This window comes from Sorex fumeus, unplaced genomic scaffold (genome assembly GCF_029834395.1).
Source record: "Sorex fumeus unplaced genomic scaffold, SorFum_2.1 ptg000155l, whole genome shotgun sequence".
In the NCBI taxonomy this organism is placed as follows: Eukaryota; Metazoa; Chordata; class Mammalia; order Eulipotyphla; family Soricidae; genus Sorex; species Sorex fumeus.
This window is the reverse complement of record NW_026606212.1, coordinates 2,678,658-2,696,154: the sequence shown is the minus strand read 5'-3', so window position 1 is coordinate 2,696,154 and position 17,497 is coordinate 2,678,658. Positions and strand designations below refer to the sequence as shown.

Sequence of the window (17,497 nt, the reverse complement as noted above, 5' to 3'; positions counted from 1 at the left end):
ACCAGTCACTCTGCTTTCAAGGGGGAGAAACAGAACAGGCGCTGATCCGGGTTCAATTCCTGGCATCCCATATGGTCCCCTGAAGACTGCCAGGAGTGTCAGAATAGGAGTGCATGCGTGCGTGCGTGCATGTGTGTGTGTGTGTGTGTGTGTGTGTGTGTGTGTGTGTGTGTGTGTGTGTGTGTTCAATTCCTGGCATCCCACATGGTCCCCTGAAGACTGCCAGGAATGTCAGAACAGGAGTGTGTGTGTGTGTGTGTGTGTGTGTGTGTGTGTGTTCTCATACAGTTTGCCACAGTGGGCACTCAGGCTGTCTGCTGGAATTCTTTCAGGACACCTCAAGTGCAAGAGTTCGGGCACTGCCCTGGGGCTCGCCAGTCTCTTCTAAGGTGAGAAGTCCCTCAGAGATGCTCTCCTTTTTCTGGATTCTTGCCGCATCCAAAGCAAATGAGGTGCGCAGAGCTGTCTAAGACGCCCCTTGTTAGTTCTGTTAATCAATCTGTTTGCACTTTTCGGGCTGGGGGGGAGGGGGGCAGGAGAGTGTCACTCTGATCTGCGCCCCTCTCCCACAGAAGAGATGTAAACAGGATTCAGCTCTGTCTGGGAGATGTTTTCCTTCTGGGAAGGCTTGAACCCTCCCCAGACCGAGCCCCACTCCTCCTCAACACGGCCCTCGGGCCGCCGAATAAGCAGCATCCAAACCTTATCCATCATCAGCTGGGCAGAGGGGAGCACGTTATCCAAGGCCTCGGTTGAGTTCAGCCAAGGGTGGTCCAGCACCCCCTCGATAGTCAGTCTTTCCTCCGGCTTGACCTTCAAAAGCCTGTGGCGGGAAAGGCCAGAGGGTGGGGTTACAAACTGGCCTCTCAGGGGCGCCCAGGCATCTGTCTCTAACGCTCTCTTCAGCCTCAGCCTTTCGATGGCTCCCCCACCCCAAGCCGGGGCCTCCATCTGCAAGGCAGGGGTGCCGTTCGAGACCCTGGCCACCTGCTAGGGGGCCTGAATCCCAAGGCGGTCTGTCCACCACGACACGGACAAACAGCACAAAAAGACTTTATATTCCAGTGATGCTTCACACTAAGACCTCCTTTGAATAAGGCAGTCCTGAGGTCGAAGCTCTGTATTAATTTTTTTTAAGTAAAAGAAAATTAGTATCTGATCATTGTATAATTGAAACCAAAGCACAAAAAATTGTAAATCTACAACTTTAAAAAAAATAAAATAAAATAAAGGGGAAAAAAAAAAAAAAGAAAATTAAATTTTTTTTTTATTTGGAGGGTTTTTGAAAGTGTGGAGGGGGAGAGAGAGAGAGAACACGCTCAAAAAAAAAAAAAAAAAAAAGAGAACGCGGGCTACTCGAAGCTCTCATTTGGCAACGAGGAGCTAAAAAATTAGCTGAGGGGCTCATGCAGCTCTGAAAATCTAGGTTGAAACTTATGGTAAAACCCGGGGGCGGGCATTTGCCTTGCACACGGCCAAGCAGGGCTCCACCCCCGCGTCCCAGCTGGTCTCCTGAGCTGAGAGAGCACCACTGCTCTACCTGCCTGTGCCAGCCACCACCGCGTCTCCCCGCTCACTACCAGCACCTCCTTCCAAAGCCCGTCAGGGCAGCGTGCCTACTCGCCCTTTCCGGTTCTGAAGGACTGTTCGGAAAAGCATCCCAAGGCTCCAAGAAGGTAACCGATGGCACTCAGGGGACAGAAAACACCTTCCACACAACCCAGACCCACATAAGGAGATGCAAGTTTTGGCTGAGTGGCTAGAAAAGAGCATGGAAGACAAATGAGGGTGTCATCACTGCCTCCACTTTCCCAAGTTTTGATCCTCACAATCTTCTTTGTTCCTCACAAATTTTGGAAACCAGTTCCTTTATAAAACAAATAAAAATTATATATATATATATATATATATATATATATATATCACGGTCACGGTCCTCCCGTTGTTCATCGATTTGCTCGAGCGGGCCCAGTAACGTCTCCATTGGAGACTTTGTTGTTACTGTGTCTGGCATATCGAATACGTCACGGGGAGCTTGCCAGGCTCTGCCGTGCGGGCGAGATACTCTCGGTAGCTGGCCGGGCTCTCCGAGAGGGGCGGAGGAATCGAACTCGGGTCGGCCATGTTGGCTGTGTGCAAGGCAAACGCCCTACCGCTGTGCTATCGCTCCAGTCCATATATATATGTTTAGGCTTTTGTGTGTCACACCCAGCGATGCTCAGGGTTTACTCCTAACTCTGCACTCAGGAATCACTCCTGGCAGTCTTCAGGGGTCCGTATGGGATGCCGGAAATTGAACCCGGGTCAGCTGGATGCAAGGCAAATGCCCTCCCCACTGTACCATTGCTCTGGGCCCACCACTTCCTTTTTCACTTAAGCAGACCCCTCAACCTCAATACAGGCTCACTTTTGAAACACAGTAACCTCCAGAGAGATCACTGTACTATCAGGAGATGCTTTCCAAATACTGCTCCTTTAATGATAATTTTCATTCCATTAGAAGTGGAAAAAGTTAAACTGGAGCAGGAGGAAGTGCTCGGTGAGTCGTGGAAACACCAGCACAGTGCACAAGTCCTTGGCAGCCAAGCCTTCCACACGGGAGGGGAGAAAAAGCAGAAATTCCTCTAATGAAGGTCAGATTTCCTACCCAGGCCCGCTCGCTGTGGGCTGATGACGGAGCTGGGAAGGCTGGAGCAGGCCCGAACCCGCACTTTCACACGCTGCCAGGATGGCCATCTCAGCACCCAGCTCCTCTCAGAGTCGGACAAACCCCGAGGGACTGGCCACCAGGTGAGGGCATGCAGTGCAACGGCTCCTGCATGGACCTGGGTTCCCACTCCAGAAACACTCTAAGAACTAAACAAGAAGCAAAGCCCCCAGGCTCAACCCCTGCACCCCGCCTGGGCCCCCGGGCTCACCAGAAGTGATCTGCTGAGCATAAAGCTAGGAGTAAACTGAGGCCCACTGGGTGTGACCCAGAAAAGGGAGGGGGAAAAAAGGAATCCAAGCCCCATTTTACTGAGGCGGACACTGACTCCCACCACGCCGGCGAGGGTGAGGCTCCGAAGCTGTCCCGCCGGGTGCTCACCTCCTCACCACGTCCTTGGCCATCTCCGAGATCTGGCTCCACTCCTCCTCCGGGAACTCGAAACTGCCCGTCATGATCTTCCTCCGCATGTCCTTCGGGATGGTCCGGCTGTGGTGTTTGGAGTAGAAGGGTGGGTACCCGCACAGCATCACGTAGATGATCACACCCAGTGACCACAGGTCACAGCTCTGGAAGGAAAGGGCCACGTCACTCTGAGCTGTGACAGTCCTGACACAAGGCCCGGGGCTGGCCCCCAACAGACCCCAAGAGTCACGCAGTGGACAATGCAGAGGCTCCACACGTGCACGGGAATGGGCTTTCCTCTCCGTCTTTTTATATGCCCCCAATTCCATACATACATACATACATGTATACACATATCATAGACAAGTCTACTGAGAGATATAAAAAAATATAAATAGCAGCACCCAAGGCCACTCTGAGGCTCAAGAGTCATTTGGATTCGTACTGATGAAGCTGAAGCTCTTATCTGACCTCTGGCTGTGGGTGGAGAATACTTTCTTCCCAGCCACAGAAATAACGGGATGTGAGGCCACTGGCTAGGACATGTGCCGTCAAGCCGGGCGGACCAGGACGCAAGAACGGAGCAAGTCAGACAGGCAGGCTGAACCCAGAGAAACAGCACCAGCAGCTCCGAAGGCCCAGCCAGAGTGTTTCGCAGAGATGCAGGAGAGGCATGTAAGCGTTCCTGTCCACAGTGCCCCCTGCAAGGCCAGACCCCATTCCTGGGGAACATACTCTGGAATGAAGACGACCCCAAATACTGCTTGTCAAAGGCGTGATTAATAAAGGAGCCCCATTTAGTCAAATCCACCCTCCCCGCCTCAGAAACTGATAGTTCTAGTGTCTCCTGCAGGCACCCAAAGACCTGCCCTGGCTCCCGGCACCTCGCCAGCTGCGCTCGCCCTGAGGGAGGTCTGGATGTTCCCGTGTTTGACATTACACTCACAGACACCCGCAGACAACAATTCGTGCTGTGAGACTCAAAGTGCTGAACTCAAAGCCCACCAGGGGAAGAGGAACCTTAACAAGGGGGCAAGCAGGGACTGGAGTGATCAGCAGGACAGCGGGAAGGGCGTGGTCTTGCATACACCTGACCCGGGTTCAATTCCCTGCACACCAGAAAGTTCCTAGAGCCCCGCCAGGAGTGACCCCGGATTGCAGGACCAGGAGTAAGTCCTGAGCACCTCTGGGTATGGCCCCCAAATGAAAACAAAACAGAAAGAAAGGCTGGGGGAGGAGGGTGGGCAAAGAGACAGGGCGGGATTGGGGCACCTGCTTTGCATGTGGGTTCTTGGGGTCCCCACATATGGTTCCACAAGCACCATCAGGGTCACTTCTGAACACAGAGCCGAGAATAGTCACCAGGAAGGGTGTGGCTCACACTGGGGCCTTTCTCCATGCCTCAAACAGGGCTAGGAAGATGGAGCAGCAGGGCTGAAGCACGCATATTTTGCACGTAAGAGCCCCAATTTCAATCCTGGGCATCACAAGGACCCACAAAAAGTTCCAGGAGCCATTTCACACACAAGGTGCTGTACTCAAAGCCCAATATGCTCTCTCTCGCGCGCACACACATACACACACATAGGAAACCATCACTTAGCATGTAAGGAAAGCAATTTTAAAGAGATTGTCTCAATGCCTCTTTTGCAGACCACAACACCCAGAAGGAGAGAGAGAACAAAAGGGAATGCCCTGCCACAGAGGCGGGGTGGGATGAGAGGGATGGGTGTGGGAGGGATACTGGGATCCATGGTGGTGGATAATGGGCACTCGTGGAGGGATGGGTATTCGATCATTGTATAATCGAAACCCAAGCACAAAAATTTGTAAATCTACAACTGTATCTCATGGTGTTTCACTAATAAAAATTAATAAAAATTTTTTTTAAAAAAAGAGATTGTAAAATAATTTTTAAAAAATTGTAAAAAAGTTAAAAAAAAATTCACTCACCTACCAAGGACAGCGGGCGTAGCAGTTACTTTTACGAGCAGCTAGAGCTGCCGGCCCGCACTTGCCCACGTTCTCCTGAGCACCCAGGAGCAATCCCAGTCTCCACACAGTCTGGGAGCCGCCCCTCGACACCACAGGCTGGGCCCCAAACCAAAACTAAAGGGCAAGTCTAGGCGGCCTGACAAACAGCATGCTGCCGAACAGAGCGCACCTCTGGGCCCACAGCCCCTTTTCCTAGAAAAGGAAATGTATTTTCAAACATGGTGGGTCTGGTGTCAAAATATCGAATGCAATCAAAGTAGAGAGAGAGTAATGTGGAAATCATCTGCCCCACAGGTAGGGGGAGGGTTTGGTATGGGGGGATACTGGGGCTTTTGGGGGTGGAGAATGGGCACTGGTGAAGGTACGGGTGTTTCATTGTATGACTGAGACTTAAACCCGAAAGCTTTGTAACTACTCTCACGGTGATCCAATAAATAAAATTATAAAAAATGGAAAAAAAAGGTAAGATGGAGTTCATGCCCAATTCAATCAGCTAATCAGTGGCTGAATAAATAGCAGTACTCCTATATAGCACTGTCCTCCCGTTGTTCATCAATTTGCTCGAGCGGGCCCAGTAATGTCTCCATTGTGAGACTTGTTGTTACTGTGTTTGGCATATCAAATATGTCATGGGTAGCTTGCCAGGCTTCGCTGTGCGGGTAAGATACTCTCGGTAGCTTGCCGGGCTCTCCAAGTGTGGTGGAGGAATCGAACTCAGGTCGGCCAAGTTGGCTGCATGCAAGGCAAACGCCCTACCACTGTGCTATCACTCCTATATATAAAAAAAAGAAAGAAAAGAAAATGTATTTTCAAAGGGGGTCAGGCAAATGTACCTCAGCGACACAGCATATGCCTTACATATGAGAGGCTCTGGGTTTAATTTCCAGCACTACCAAAAAGAATTCAATTACATTAACATATTCATTTGTAAAAATGCAATCACATCTTATGCAATGTACAGGAGAAGCAAGGAGTGTTCACACAGTCCCGCTGTATCCAGAGTGCTACACACACCCATATACTATCTACAGTGTGTTTCCCCACTTTCCTTACTGGGGAGTCACACGGAGCTGTGCCCCGAGGCCTGGGGGCCATGGGGTCTCAGGCCAGACCTTGCAGTGTTGAGTGTCACACGGTGCAGGGCTTCTAACTTACAGTCTCTCCGTGCCAGGACTGTGCTCTACCCTTTTGAGTCATATTTCCAGTCCCTGAAGTGTAGTTTTATGAGTTGCAACGCTAATTAGTTTAGAATCACTAAATAACAGGGGGAGAAAAGACATAAAAAAAGAAATAGTAAGGACTAGAGCGACACTATAGCAGGTAGGGCACTGGCCTGGCACTTGGCTGACCCAGGTTCGATCCCCAGCACCCCGTATGGTCTCCCGAGCACCACCAGCAGTGTTCCCGGACTGCTGAGCTAGGAGTGACTCCTGAGCACCACCAGGTGTGCATCCCATCCAGAAACAAGGGAAGGGAAGGGGAGGGAAGGGGAGGGGAAGAGGGAAGGGGAGGAAGACGTCATGATGGCGGGTCCTGAGGTCTCTGCTGGTGCAGGCTCCTGAGGGACAGAGCAGTCTGGGTGCTGGGGTCGGGGAAGAGGAACTGGAACCCTCTGGAGTGGGTTCAGTAGCTGGCCCACAGCCTCTCTGCCACTCTGGACCCCCTCTCTTGGCATTTATACCCTGATGCAGCCTGCAGCTGCCCAGCAGCACCGTTCCTCCCCTTAGCTACTCAGAGCTTTGGGACCCTCAGACCCTGCTGCAAAAGCCAAATAAATATGCAAAACCTAAACTAGAAAGACGCTTTTTGCATAGTTACTGCATAGTTCAGAGTTCATCAGACAGGAATCTGCCTGCAGCCTTTGAGAATGAATCAGCCCCATTCCCGGCAGGCCCCCAAAGGCTCGCAGGAGCGGAGGGGCCTCTCCTACCTTGTTGTAGGTGTAGGGTGTTGGTGAGGTAGGTATGATGCCAGACTTCTCCTTCTGATGCCTTCTCTGCGCCTCCAGTACCTGAGGGTCAGAACAAAGGGAACGATTTGCTGGAGGTCACACGAACGCCCCCCGACACGAAGAGACAGAGTACTGAGGGCTGCCTTTCCCTCTGAGACGAGCTGATGCTCCTACTTGTGCTACAGAACAGAAGGGAGCCGAGGAGACAGCAGCCTGGGGGTGCAGAGACAGCCAATGCTCACCTGAGGTGCTACATAATAAGGGGTGAATTGGGGCGTCATCAAGTCACCTTGGTCAATTTTGGCAAACCCGAAGTCACACAACTTCACCGGGGCATCCTAAAGGAAAACCAACGAGAGTGATTTCTCCAGAGTTCTCAGTAGGCATTAAAGGAAAACCCAGGGGCAGCCTCCCTTGCGGTCTGGAGACAATGACTCATGTGGCACCACTGGAGTGGCCTCAGGAACTAGGCTCAGCAGTTTGGGCTGGAGTGACAGCACAGTGGGTAGGGCATTTGCCTTGCCCGCAGCTAATCTGGGCTCGATTCCTGGCACCCCATTTGGTCCCTCAAGCACAAAGCCAGGAGTAAGCCCTACGTACCACCAGGTGTGGCCCAAAAAACGGTAACAACAACCCCCCCCCCCAATTACATCCAGATGATTGGTAAAAATACCGAAATCCAAATTAATCAAATGTCCCCTGACTCTTATCTCTTGATCATCATGACTCATCACTGTGGGATGCTGCTTTGCTCCAGCAGAGGCCGCAGAGCAACTCACTCGGTGGACACGGAGCACATGGCAGCGGTCGGGACCAAAGAGAAGAAACCCCTCACCCAGCTTTACCGCAAACACTACCATCACGGTTCATATTCATATGTAACATCGCTTAAATTCCTGTCCCTTCCCAAAGGAAAGTGATGTCCCCAAACATCCAAAATCTTAGGTCCAATAAATAGGTATGAGTATCCAGGACGAACACCACCAGGCCTATGGCCCAATTCCACTGAGCTCCCGGCAAGCGACGCGAGGAACAGAAGCCGTCTGAGGCTCTGGCCTGAAGCCTCGTGTGGGTCAGGACTCACACGAGCGCTCCTGAAAGAACTTCAGAGTGGCAGTTCGAAATGAGATACGAGTTTCTTACCAAAGAGTTATCCTTGAAGAGCAGATTTTCAGGCTTGAGGTCTCTGTGTGCAATGTTTAACAAGTGACAGTGCTGTAGAGCCAAAGCTATCTGCAAAAGGACATAAGCGAGCAACCATGTCTCAGAAAAGGGAACTCGAAGGCGCCGACTCTATTCTATTGTACTGTTCCCACTGTATTGAGACACCATGGTTTACAAAGCCGCTCATGATGATTCGCTACCCGCATTCAACATTCTAACCCCAGTATCCCACCACCACTGTCTCCGTTTCCCAAACACCCTTCAAGTCTGCCCCCATCACAGGCCCGTAATATTTATTTTATATTGCTATTACCACCAAATGGCTAACAGAATGCTCAAAAAAACTCCTTCAGAAAGAGGAAATTTGTGCAAATTGTATCTCACCATGGGGACATTAAGTCCCTGTCCGAGGGTTTACTGAGCTGTTGCTGCTGGTTGAGCGTTCTGTGTTAGTGTTTCTGTTAGTCGCGCTTAGACAGCTTCTATGTTACACTCCCATTCAATCTGATGTGCTCCTACTGGATGTTAATACTGTAGAGTTTGGAGATGTCCAGAAAACCCAGAATATTTAACTGGAAAATAGCCCTAGTTTAAAGCCTGCAGGATACTGAAAACTGATCCTTAAGTCAACTAAGGCTGTGGTGGGTTTGCATCTGGCATGTACTTCGCATTGGCTTAGCCTGCTCAGTGATCTCTCTGGCCCTTGGTTTTCAATTTTAAAGAGAAATTAAGACTTTAGCTATCAAGACGTAGAAAGAAGAGGTGAAAATACTTATCTGCGATCTGTTTTATATTACACACAATGGAAAATATGCCAGAAAGTCCATCCCTCGTCGGGATAGACTGAGGTGAGATCCTGGACAAAATGGGGAACGAGCCATTTGTTCGAGCCCCAGGAGAGAGTGCTGCGTCAGCACCACAGCCCCAGAGGGGAACAACGGGGGGGGGGGGGGGGGCAGCTTTCAGCTCTGCCTTCAGAAAAAAGCCAAAAGCAATGAAGGGCACCTCTGCACCCGCTGTCCTGGTTTTCCTCCACCAGTTGGAAACGTTGCTGTTTAGGTCGGCTTGAAAGTTATTTCGGGAGGGAGGAGACAGGAGGGCCACACCTGGCTGCGCTCAGGAATCATTCCCGGTGGGCTCGGAGGATTGAACCCAGGTTGGCATGTGCGAGGCAAGTGCCCTACACACGGTACTATTGCTTTGGCCAAAGGGTTTGTTTTTAGATTCTCAGTGCATCCTTTAGTTTTAATATTTGAAAAAACTACAAGAAGTCATTTAAAAGTTAAAAAAGGCCCCTCCCGTTGATCGTCGATTTGCTCGAGCGGGCCCAGTAACGTCTCCATTGGAGACTTTGTTGTTACTGTGTCTGGCATATCGAATACTCTCGGTAGCTTGCCGGGCTCTCCGAGAGGGGCGGAGGAATCGAACTCGGGTCGGCCATGTTGGCCGCTTGTAAGGCGAACGCCCTACCCGCTGTGCTATCGCTCCAGCCCAAAAGTTAAAAAACAAAACAAAAACAAAACACCTAAACACTAAGTTCTATCTCTTCTTTAGCTCTTGGTGTGGAATTGTCTTGGCATTCCAAATCTCAAAAAATGCTAAAAACTCAAGGAAAATTCCTTCCCACTTTCCTTCGAGAGGGGTGTGTGTGTGTGTGTGTGTGTGTGTGTGTGTGTGTGTGTGTGTGTGTGTGTGTGTGTGTCTGTGTCCCACCTTGGCCTCAAGGAGTGGGTAAGGAGGGACTGGGACCATACCTAGTGGCTCTGGGCAGGGGCTACTCCGAGATTAAGAACAAAAGAATAACCCAGGGTCAGAGAGATAGTTTAGCAGTTAAGGCACTTTCCTTGCACGCAGCTAACCTGGGTTTGATCCCCAGCACCACATGGTTCCCTGAGCCCTGCCAGGAGTGATTCTTGAGCACAGACCCAGGTGTGAGCCCTGGGCACCACTGGGTATGGCCTCCAAACAAAAAGAATCAATTGAATTATGCTTCCTGTTTGCCTTTCCTGAACACAGGCTCTGTCACATAAATTATTTATCAGGTGATAAAATGTAAGGTCAAAATGGAGAAAACAGAAACAGAAAATGCTCAGAATTATAAAAACCTCAGCATACGAAAATCTTCAGAAATATGAGAATTGTAACTCATAGAGTAACTTAGATACAGTGATTCTAAAACATATTTTACACCAATCTTTCAGGTGATACCGGCAGCATTTTATCTCAAAGCCCAAGAACAGTTCTTGGAAGTGATTAAGTCTAAAGGTATCTGCAGTCCACAAGGGGATCCGGAACGAGGTTCCCTTTCTTCGGGAATTTACTTGAGTCTTACAATGGGCGAACAACTGACAGGGAAAAGGTCGGTCCACAACCCCCCCCACCCCCGCCCAGGCGTTAAAAGGAGTCATTTCTCCTGTTAGCATCTTTTCTGATCACATAACAAAGCAGGCAATGAGAGATCAAATAGAACTTTTCTTCAAGCTTTCTTTTATTCCCCACCCATGAAATTGTGCTCGTTAACCAACACAGTTGGCAGTTTGGCTGGTACCCGGGGTAACTTGCCTGCTTTGTTACTTGGCTGGCTTGCTTCTCTGTAAAGTGCCGGTGCTGGCTGATTCTGTGAAATAGCTCTCCCCCTTCCATCATCTCCATTACAATTAAGAGTCGAGCCCTGTTTGAAAGCATTTGATTTGGTAAGTTTAAAAAAAAAACTGGAAACATTAAGTAGCTAACCTAGAGATACCTGCACCCGTCTAGCCCTGCACAGCCTCTGAGAGCTGAAGGCCCAGTCGCTGCCCAGGGGGCACGCCGGACAAAGAATAGCCATCACCTAAGGCTTCCCACGACACTAAAACACTTCACCCTGAAGACAAGACAATGATCCCTTCTTTAGAAGACTCCATACTTGACTTACTAGTGCTCTTCGAAGTGCTGTGTTTCACATTTGTCTTGAGTACTGCGCCTGAGCAGTCTGCCCCTACAGAGGGGGCATGTGTGCTGGGCTGTCCCAGTCATTCATTCTCCTGCCCGGGACGTATGTCTCTCCACTCCCTGCCTCATTCAACTTAAGTTTTCTATGTGGTCCACAAAATGCCCAGCAAGAACTGGAGAGGGTTACAGTTTCTAAGAGAAATACTTCTCAAGTTCTAAAAAAAAAAATCTAAATTTGGTATCCATCTTTGATATAAACGTTTCCAACTTCCATCCAAATGCTTTCACCAACAGAGAAGCTCCCAGAAATAATCGTCTATTTCCCATTGTTTTCACAAATCCCACTTCTTTCCCCACCAAGGAGACGGCAGTTCCTTCAGGTCCTCACCCCCACATAGCTCTACGACATGTCACCTCCCCAGCCGTAGCTAGCAACAGTTTCTCAGTGCCTCTCTTGGGGTCACCACGCCACTATGACTAAAGGTTCACACTCAGTATCCCCAAATGTATTCAAATGTCACCAGTGGGCTTGCTAAGCATTTTCTGTTCGGGGGCCACATCCAGCGGTGCTTAGCTCTTGCCGGCTCTGTGCCGTGGTGCTGGGGATCACGCTGGGGTTGGCGGCATGCAAGGCATTATCTCCCGTACTATTCTCCAGCCTGATTTCTTCCTTTAAAAGGAATGTCAGGGCCAGAGTGATTGTACAGTGTGTAGGGTACTTGCCTTGCATGCAGTCAACCGGGGTTCAATCCCAAGGCACCCCTAGGGTTCCCCCAAGCACTGTCAGGAGTAAGCCCTGAGTGTGGAGCCTGGAGTACGGCTGAGCATCGCCAGGTGTGGCCCAAAACAAACAAACAAAAGCTTAAGGAACGCCAGACTAGACAATGCGGGCTCCTTGCCACAACCGTCTCTCGGACTCAGCCCATACTCGGTCTCCTTTCACTGACCTGAAACAGAAAATGTTTAATTCCACTTTAAGTGCTTTTTAATAAACAGGAAAGAGTAATCACGTAGCACGAGGGCTAGAAGCATAAGCGGGCACTGCTGAGCTAGACTGGCATGAATGGCCGTACTGTTGAGGTCGGGTGGTGGCTCCCTGGGGGTTCATTACATAATTCTGCTTGCTTTGACCAACGTCTGGAATTTTCCAAAATAAAAAGGAAAGAAAATGGAGAAAGCAGGTAGGATGGGAGATAAAGAAAAGGAGGGAGAGAGGGGGAGAAAAGGGAGACAGGAGAGGCAGGAGGCAATGTCCACTCTCTATTAGCCCACATATGGAGAAAGGGAAGGTGACAATGACTCTGAGTGGCCTTACCTGGGGCTGGACTCATGAGGAAACTGTACACTGTTAGCAAACACTTCAATAATCTGAACAATATTTGGATGTGTGGCGCACATCATGTGCAGACGTACCTTAAAAGAACAGAGGACATGTTTCTGCATAGAGAATGTCAGAGTCTCCCAAACTCTGACCACACTAGGTCAAAGGATCTGTTACAATAAACTCTATCATCTGGTATAAAGTTTTTTAAAAAGTCTCGACAATTTTACTTAATACTCTTTTTATGAATAAAACCTCTCCAAAAGATTTACTTTGCATTCTTATAGTGAATGAAAAAAATGTATCATTTATTTTTGCTTCAGAAATTCATTTCTCTTTGAAAAAGAATAGTTTTCCTTGTGTTATCACCATAATCAGGTAACTTGAAACAAATGCATATTCTGAGTCTCCCCACCCCCCCTCTCTTTCATGCACTCTCTCTCACTTGCTCTCTCTCCACTCCCCTCTCCTCTCTCTCTCTCTCTCCCCTCTCCCCCTTTCTTTTGCTTTTTGGGGTCACATCCAGTGATTCTCAGGGGTTATTCCTGGTTCTGCATTCCTGGTGGAGCTGGAGGGACCATATGGGACACCGGAGATTGAACACAGGCGGGCTGTGTGTGAGGCCAACGCCCTCCCCACTGTACCATCTCTCCAGCCCTCATGCACACTTTCAAGGCACTGCGCACTAGCTCCTGCCCTGCACTCTTGTCTATGGCCCTCCAGGACCTTTTGAAACAAAGCTGAATATTTCAAGGTTCAGAATACTTCAAAATACAGAATCAAAGCTGAGTATTTCAAGGTACAGAATTAACTGAAAAAGAATAGGAAATGGTGAAAGTAACCAAGATTCCACTACACAAGGTAGATGGAGAATAATAAACAGGAAAGAGTCATATATAACGCCTTATATATAACGCCAACATGAGCAAGAAAGAGTACGAGCATGAATATCCTTGTGTGCCTCTGGTCGTCTCCAGGAAGCTGCCTTCTTGTGAAAAGAGGCATTCACGGGCACTTCCAATACTCAAGCAGCGTGGGCAATTAAAGGTCATACCTCATTTCTAGCTTTTGGACGATCAAAAAGAATTTTCAGTGCAAATCGCTCTTGGGTAGATTTCTTCACACAGACTCTAGAATTGGGGGGGAAAATTCCATCAGAAATCACCTACGTCACAGTAAAGATGGATTTAAAAGTTTTTCCTTTCAGCAATGAACCTCTAACCAAAAGCAGATCCAGGCCTGAAGGAATAGTGCCTGTCTGGCAACCCTGTAAGCCTATGGTGACGAGTTCAAACCCCTGGTGCCCCATCTGAGCCTAGGGAAATCCTGGCAGCTCTGTGGTTTGTGATTCTCCAGGCCACAAAGACAAACAATTAGGAATAAGGCGAAAGGAGGGAGGAGAACAATATGGCAGAGAAGCAGGTTCACAGCTCCGCTGCCTCAGCCCAGGGAAAGGAACTCAACACCGGACACACACAGAAGGCATGTCACCTGTGCTGGCTGCAGGTAACTGAGGGACTCCGCAGCCTTAACAGCTCTGACTGCTCGGGGCTGTGTGATCAAGACACTTAGAAATATTTCTAAGCCAGCGAACTTCTCAAGCACGGAGCAGAAGCCCAGCATGCACAAGGCCCATCAATCCCTAGATCCACACCCCCGGCACAGGTGTGGCTCTGATGCCCCCAAATTCCACTGGGCCCGAGCAAAAGCGCATCACCAAACACACTGGCAGGCCGCTGGGGCCTGCCCCCCACAGACATGTGCCGTATACGCAGACGAAGGTCCCGGATACGTGGGCCCTTCTGGGGCAAGTCTGCCCTAGCGTCGTGGGATCTTACCTAACTGGACCACTGATTCCAGCTCCCAGCTTCTGAGTCCAGTTGATATTGTATTCCTCTAAAATGGAAGTTTCCTGTTCAAACAGAAGGAGACGGAAGAGTGTAATTTGTGTACGGTAAGATACTGCTGGGCCGAGCGCTCAACACCTCATCTTCTGAGAGAATCTGCTAGCAGTCTGGGCTACGGAGAACGCGGTGTCATTAGGCACTTCTGTCTGAATGACCTAGGCATTCCTTTTGGGCCTCATCCAGCTGTGCTCAGGGCACACTCCTGGCTCTGTGCTCAGGGATCACTCCTGGAAGGCTCTGGACACCAGGGATGGAACCTGGGTCAGCTGCGTGCCAGTCTTAGGCCCTACCTGCTGTCTCCAGCTCACAGGCATTTTTTTTTAGACAAGCAAAAACAAAAACTTCAAGATGAAAAGAATTGCAGTTCATCTATAAGGTTCATTTTAGTAGCACTATAGCACTGTCATCCTGTTGTTCATCGATTTGCTAGAGCGGGCACTAGTAATGTCTCCAGTAATGTCTCCATTGTGAGACCTGTTATTACTGTTTTGGCATGTCGAATACATCATGGGTAGCTTGCCAGGCTTTGCCATGAGGGTGGAATACTCTCGGTAGCTTGCCAGGCTCTCCGAGCAGGGTGGAGGAATTGAACCCGGGTCCTCCCAGGTAGGCCATGTGCAAGGCAAACTCCCTACCCACTGTGCTATCGCTCCAGCCCTCATTTTAGTAGAAATTAAAAAATATATATATATATATATATTGAGCAAAGAGGAAGATTTTGGGGCACATCCAGCAGAACATACTCCTGGCTCTGTGCTCAGGGATTACTCCTGGCAGGTTTGGGAGAACATCACGGGTGTTGGGGATCGAACCTGGGTCAGTCACATCTAATGCAGGCCCCTCCCCCCTGCTGTCCTCTCTCTGTTGGCCCCCCTTAGTCAATTCTTGACACTGTCATCATGAAGTGAATGCCCAGTGTCTAAAACAGCAAACTAATACCCAATGATGGACACTGATTTGGGAAGAATTAGAACAACTCCCCTCTGAAAACCTGTACAGCGGGCTCAGGGGTTTCGCAAGGTCACCCAGTGAAGTACGAACAGTGATAAAATCTATGCTTCTGGCCCTTTAAACACCACAATAGAGGCACAAAAGGGAACAATGGGGCACCCAGCATGAAGATCAGGGACCAGTCAGTAAAGTTCTGGGCTCTTACTCCTTTCAACATGCTTAAAACAATTCCAGAGTTTGCGCTTTTCCAGTCAATCTGCTTCATATTCCCACTCTCTAGCTTGCTGAACTTAGAAGTATCTGAGAAGGGGCCTCGGAGCAATAGTCCAGCAGGGAGGGCACTTGGGTTCGATCCCCAGTATCCCATATCGTCCCCTGGGCACAGCCAGGAGTGATTCCTGAGCAGAGAGCCAGGAGGAACCCCTGAGCATGGCCTGGTGTCACCCAAAACCAAAGCAACAAAACAGTATCTGAGAAGATAGACAAGACGAGAAAGTTGGAATTTTGTGTCTCAGCCTCCTACCTTCCTAACGAAAACAGACATTCACAGAACAGAGATATGTTCTTTTGTTCCTGGGATGTGCTTGTAACCCAAGAGCAGGCATTTGGCCAGAGATGGTGCGCATCCCCTGGAGGGCGGCCGGACAGTGCAGCGCACACGAGGTGGTGACTGCGGTCTGGGCTCGGCTCTGCAGAGAGGTGCTAGCAGGCCCTCCACAGCGCGGGTGTCTGAGCCCCATCGCTCACAACCTTCCTAAGTTCTTGCACCTTTGCTTCTGGTCGATAAGCACCAGTGGGGAGTAGTAACCAGTCTACGCGAAGACGGCAGGTTCCTCAGACTGTCACCACCAAGGGCAAGCATGGCAAATGAAAACCCTGCACTGGCAATCAGACTACTCCAATGGTAAGCAGCGCCAGAGAAACACACACGTCATCTTAAGTAATAAGACTATATGTATACAGAATGAAGGAACTCACATATTCTTCCAGTTGAGCTCATTTGTACAACAACCCAAACAGGCAAACAATCTATCTGTGCTTATTTGTAAATATTTACAAAAAATAGTAAACTGTATGTTTATGTGTAAATTAAGTAGTGATTAGAATTTACTGGATTGGAAAAATTCAACAACTATATTACAATCATGTAACAATATCGAAATATTTTGAACAGTTTAAATATACACACTATGTCAAATTTTTCTAATAAAATTTAAAAATCTGGCTATATGCTATAAGAGAAACACTTGGGTTCAGAGATGCAGATGGGTGAGAAAGGAATGGGCTCTGGGCAGGAGGCACAGTACAGCTGGTCCAGAGTTTGTCTTGCACTTGGCTAACTCAGGTTCAATCCCCAGCACCCAAGATGGTACCCTGAGCCCTGCCACAAGTGATCCGAGCCCTGTCACGAGTGATCCCTGAGCGCAGAGTCAGGAGTAATCCCTGAGCACCTGGGCATGGTCCAAAACAAAAGAATTTAAATTTTAAAAATTAAATTAAAAAGAAAAGTAATGGGCTGGAGCAATAGCACAGCGGGTAGGGTGTTTGCCTTCCATGTGGCCGACCTGGGTTCAATTCCCAGCATCCCATATGGTCCCCTGAGCACCGCCAGGAGTGATTCCTGAGTGCATGAACCAGAAGTAACTCCTGTGTTTCGCTGGGTGTGACCCAAAAAAACAAATAAAAAAAAAGTAATGGATTTCTGGTCAGGGATGTGGCTAAAAACAAAACAGTAAAAAGAAAAAGTTGAATGGTGGCTGCCACAGGCTAGGCAGGCTGGGTGCCACTGCTGTGAGTACAGGGTCTCTGAAAATTGTCATCACAAGGGATGTGGAGATGGCTGCACATTATCAATATAAATCATGTATTTAACTATTGAACCGTACTCTGGTTTGTTTTGGGCCCACACTCAAGAATGCTCACAGCTTACTCCTGGTGGGCTGGAGGGACTATATGGGGTGCCAGGGATCGAACCCAGGCCAGACGTATTTAAGGCAGATACCCTCACGCTGTACTATCACTCCAGCCCAGAACTATGCTTTTTAAATTATTAAGATGGTATAACTCGTTTTATGTAATTTACTACAATTTAAAAAAATTGGTAATTAAAAATAGGGGATGGAGTGATAGCACAGCACATGCCTTGCATATGGTTAACCCAAGTT

At 49.1% G+C, this 17,497-nt stretch overlaps 1 protein-coding gene across 2 annotated transcripts in view; it reads right to left on the bottom strand.

Annotated features, from left to right (window-relative positions):
* MAPKAPK5 (MAPK activated protein kinase 5) overlaps positions 1 to 17,497 on the bottom strand; it is a 28,787-nt gene that overhangs the window by 6,941 nt on the left and 4,349 nt on the right. For both annotated transcript variants that reach the window (XM_056107148.1, XM_056107149.1), the window contains exons 2-10: positions 14,313 to 14,386; positions 13,529 to 13,604; positions 12,469 to 12,566; positions 10,781 to 10,893; positions 8,202 to 8,287; positions 7,301 to 7,396; positions 7,038 to 7,118; positions 3,089 to 3,276; positions 703 to 823 (exon numbers count right to left, since the gene is read on the bottom strand). In XM_056107148.1, the coding sequence (XP_055963123.1) occupies positions 703 to 823; positions 3,089 to 3,276; positions 7,038 to 7,118; positions 7,301 to 7,396; positions 8,202 to 8,287; positions 10,781 to 10,893; positions 12,469 to 12,566; positions 13,529 to 13,604; positions 14,313 to 14,386 (933 nt within the window). The remainder of the gene's footprint in view (positions 1 to 702; positions 824 to 3,088; positions 3,277 to 7,037; positions 7,119 to 7,300; positions 7,397 to 8,201; positions 8,288 to 10,780; positions 10,894 to 12,468; positions 12,567 to 13,528; positions 13,605 to 14,312; positions 14,387 to 17,497) is intronic.